Raw genomic sequence first — 2,848 nt, 5'->3', positions numbered from 1 at the left:
TTCCCATTTTATTTCCCCCACTAGGTTGCCCAGCTTATCAAAGTTGGCACTTCTGAAGTTTAGTGTTCTAGTCCTTCCAGCCCACTTCCCTTTTCTGTATTCAATATTAAAAGTAATCACATTGTGATCACTATTACCCAATGACTCCCCAATGACAATATCCTTGATTAACTCTGCATTATTAGTGACAATTAGATCTAAGATGGCATTTTTTTCTGGTAGGAGTCTCCACCATCTGGTCCATGAAATTGTCGCGCAACATGTTTAGAAATCGCCCCGCCTTCGCCGTACCTGAAGTTCCATTGACCCAATTGATTTTAAAAGCTCCTCCAGTCGTTCTACCATTTTTCCCCCCAGGTATGCTACTGATACTGCCAGATTCCAAGATCTAACATCATGTAGATGGTCTGAGATTGTGTCCTTCAATTTCTTTTTAGCCTTTCCAACATAAAACATGTAACATTTACATAACAAAAGATAGACTATCCCTTCCATAGCACAGTTGGTAAAATGTTTGCTTTTAACTACACAGAAGACAATAAGGTGCAGTGCAGTGAGCACACAGCACACAGTGTTACCACTCACCCACTCGCTCCAGCCTCTCCTATTTGAATCCATCGCCACATAACCACTGCTGTGCCTTCCACTGTACTGTAACCCTCTCAGTGCCAGCCAGGCAAAGGGTGGCGCGCTCAGTGATCAGCAATACTACACAACACTGGAGCTGTAGGGTTACATTGTGAGGGGAAGGAGTAGGAGCGAAGAGGTTCCAGTCTGTGATGCACAAAATTTACGGAGCAGCACAACACAACATGTGAGCACGGCGGGGGGAGGGATGGGAACGAGTAGACTGCTATAAGTGAAAGACGCACAAATCACTGGTACAAAATAAGCAATGTGATATGAGATAGACATTTTACTAGATGAGCTAAAAAAAAGTTTAAGCCATGCTGGTAATGTTTTCAATGTTTTTATATGTGCATTGTTTAAGTAGAAAGAATTAAAGACATGTTGTGAAACATTTGGGTATATTGATACAGTAAACTAAGCTGTTGAATAGATATAGCCCCATTTCCAAGTTTAAGTGAAAAATGGTTGCATGATCCGAATGACTATGACACCATTTTGCAATAGTCTGCTCATGTATAGACTGAAGAATGATAGAACCAAGCAATTTTAGATTTGCCTAGACCAATGTTTGTGTTGCAACAACTGTAAAATTACTTCTTTCGAGACTGTAAACATGCCATTTGTGTTTCAAACAGCCAACCTGCCTGAACAACCAGTTGGTGTATGTGGACTGCAAGAAAGGAACTATGGTACAAGTGGACAGCTCACAAAGGATGTTAAGAATGGCAGACCCGGACTCTAGATACAGCGGCTTCTACAGTATGCAAAAGCAGAACAACCTTCAGGCAGATAATTTCTATCAAACTGTGTGAGGAATGCTCAGACAACTAAGATATGGATTTTTTTCCTTTTTTAAAGGAAATGAAAACAGACAAGAGGATGGGAAAAGACTAAAGCCTGCTATATAACTAAAATAAACTAGAAACGTGCACTTGCTCATTGGATTGTGTGACATGTACTGCCAATACCTTACTGAGACGAACTCTTGTCTCCTGCAATGTGCCAAAACAAACATTCCCACTTTCCCTTTGTAAGAACTGACCAAGTGTTTTCTTAGTACCAAAGTTTGGAGAACTGGCTCATACATATCTGCTTATAACATAGCTGTAAAAAAGTTTTCTTTTTTTCTGGTTTGTTGGGTTGGTGGTTTGGGGTACCGACAATGGAGAGGTCACATGAGATTAAGAGGATGAAGACAGGAGGAAAGCAAATGCGGTTAGCGGGGCAATCGATTTATTTTCACAAAATTGATCACATTGTCAAACCACGCACATGTAATAATGGAAATTTCCGCATCCCGACTTAAAGACATTGGCTTCTCTTGCATCTGAGATTCTATATATGTGTCAAACAACAAAAATAAGGCTGATCAGAGTGATCTTTACAGTTGTTAAGATTGTTGAGGTCTAAATATGCTACAGTATAAATCACAGCCATAGTTATGCTGCAATTACTTTTTTCCTTTCTAAAATGATCTCTTTACATATGTATAAAGGAAGTGGTAACTTTAAAAAGTAGACAAAACAAAATAGATGATAGTTGCCATAAAATAGAAACAAGGGTAATGGTTCTGAAACTATATACATTGTGCTGCTTTTTTAAATAGCTAATGGGCCAGTTGGATTCAGGCAAAATTACAGAGGGCTTAGTAGGTGTTAATTTTCATCTTTAAATCTATATCTGAGCACTGGATTTTTATTTTTTCCTAAGAGCAGTATTTAAAGTAGACATTGTAAGTTCTTCACTATGCTGTTCAAATTATTTCTTTTATAATGGGTATTGTTTTTTTGTGTGTGTGTGTATGTGTGCGTGTGTGGGAGTGTGTGTGATCCTGTTGCATTTTTGAGCTATGAAGAGAAGGATTGATAATGTTATTAATATATTTGATGCCAGGGAGGGAGTAGATGTAGGTAACATTAACAGAAAGCCATTGGCATTATCTTGCTGGAATATATAAGTTGTGCTTCAAAGAAGTGGAAAGAGTAGACAAATGCTTTGTTTTTATTTAGAGTTTATTTTTATTTTTACATTTGTTTTTTTGTTTATGTTTTACGTTACTGGTTACGCAAATTAGAGAACTGCTACCCTACTTGGGTATTGCTTAATTTTGTATTATTCAAGCACCTTTTTCAAAGCTGAGTTTAAATTAATTGAATACATAAAGTTAAAAAAATATAATTAATAAGAGGAGATTATGCTTCTTTGAAACTTTAGCATT

General features: G+C 37.5%; 1 protein-coding gene across 1 annotated transcript in view; it reads left to right on the top strand.

The window, feature by feature from the left end:
* Positions 1–2,129, top strand: part of CRIM1 (cysteine rich transmembrane BMP regulator 1) — a 615,863-nt gene extending 613,734 nt beyond the window's left edge. The window contains exon 18 of the mRNA XM_018565709.1: positions 1,266–2,129. Coding sequence (XP_018421211.1) covers positions 1,266–1,442 — 177 coding nt within the window. The 3' untranslated portion in view covers positions 1,443–2,129. The remainder of the gene's footprint in view (positions 1–1,265) is intronic.
* The last annotated feature ends 719 nt before the right edge of the window (positions 2,130–2,848 follow it).

This window comes from Nanorana parkeri, unplaced genomic scaffold (genome assembly GCF_000935625.1).
Source record: "Nanorana parkeri isolate BGI_ZX_2015 unplaced genomic scaffold, ASM93562v1 scaffold876, whole genome shotgun sequence".
Lineage (NCBI taxonomy): Eukaryota > Metazoa > Chordata > Amphibia > Anura > Dicroglossidae > Nanorana > Nanorana parkeri.
This window is presented reverse-complemented; position numbering and strand designations above follow the sequence as displayed.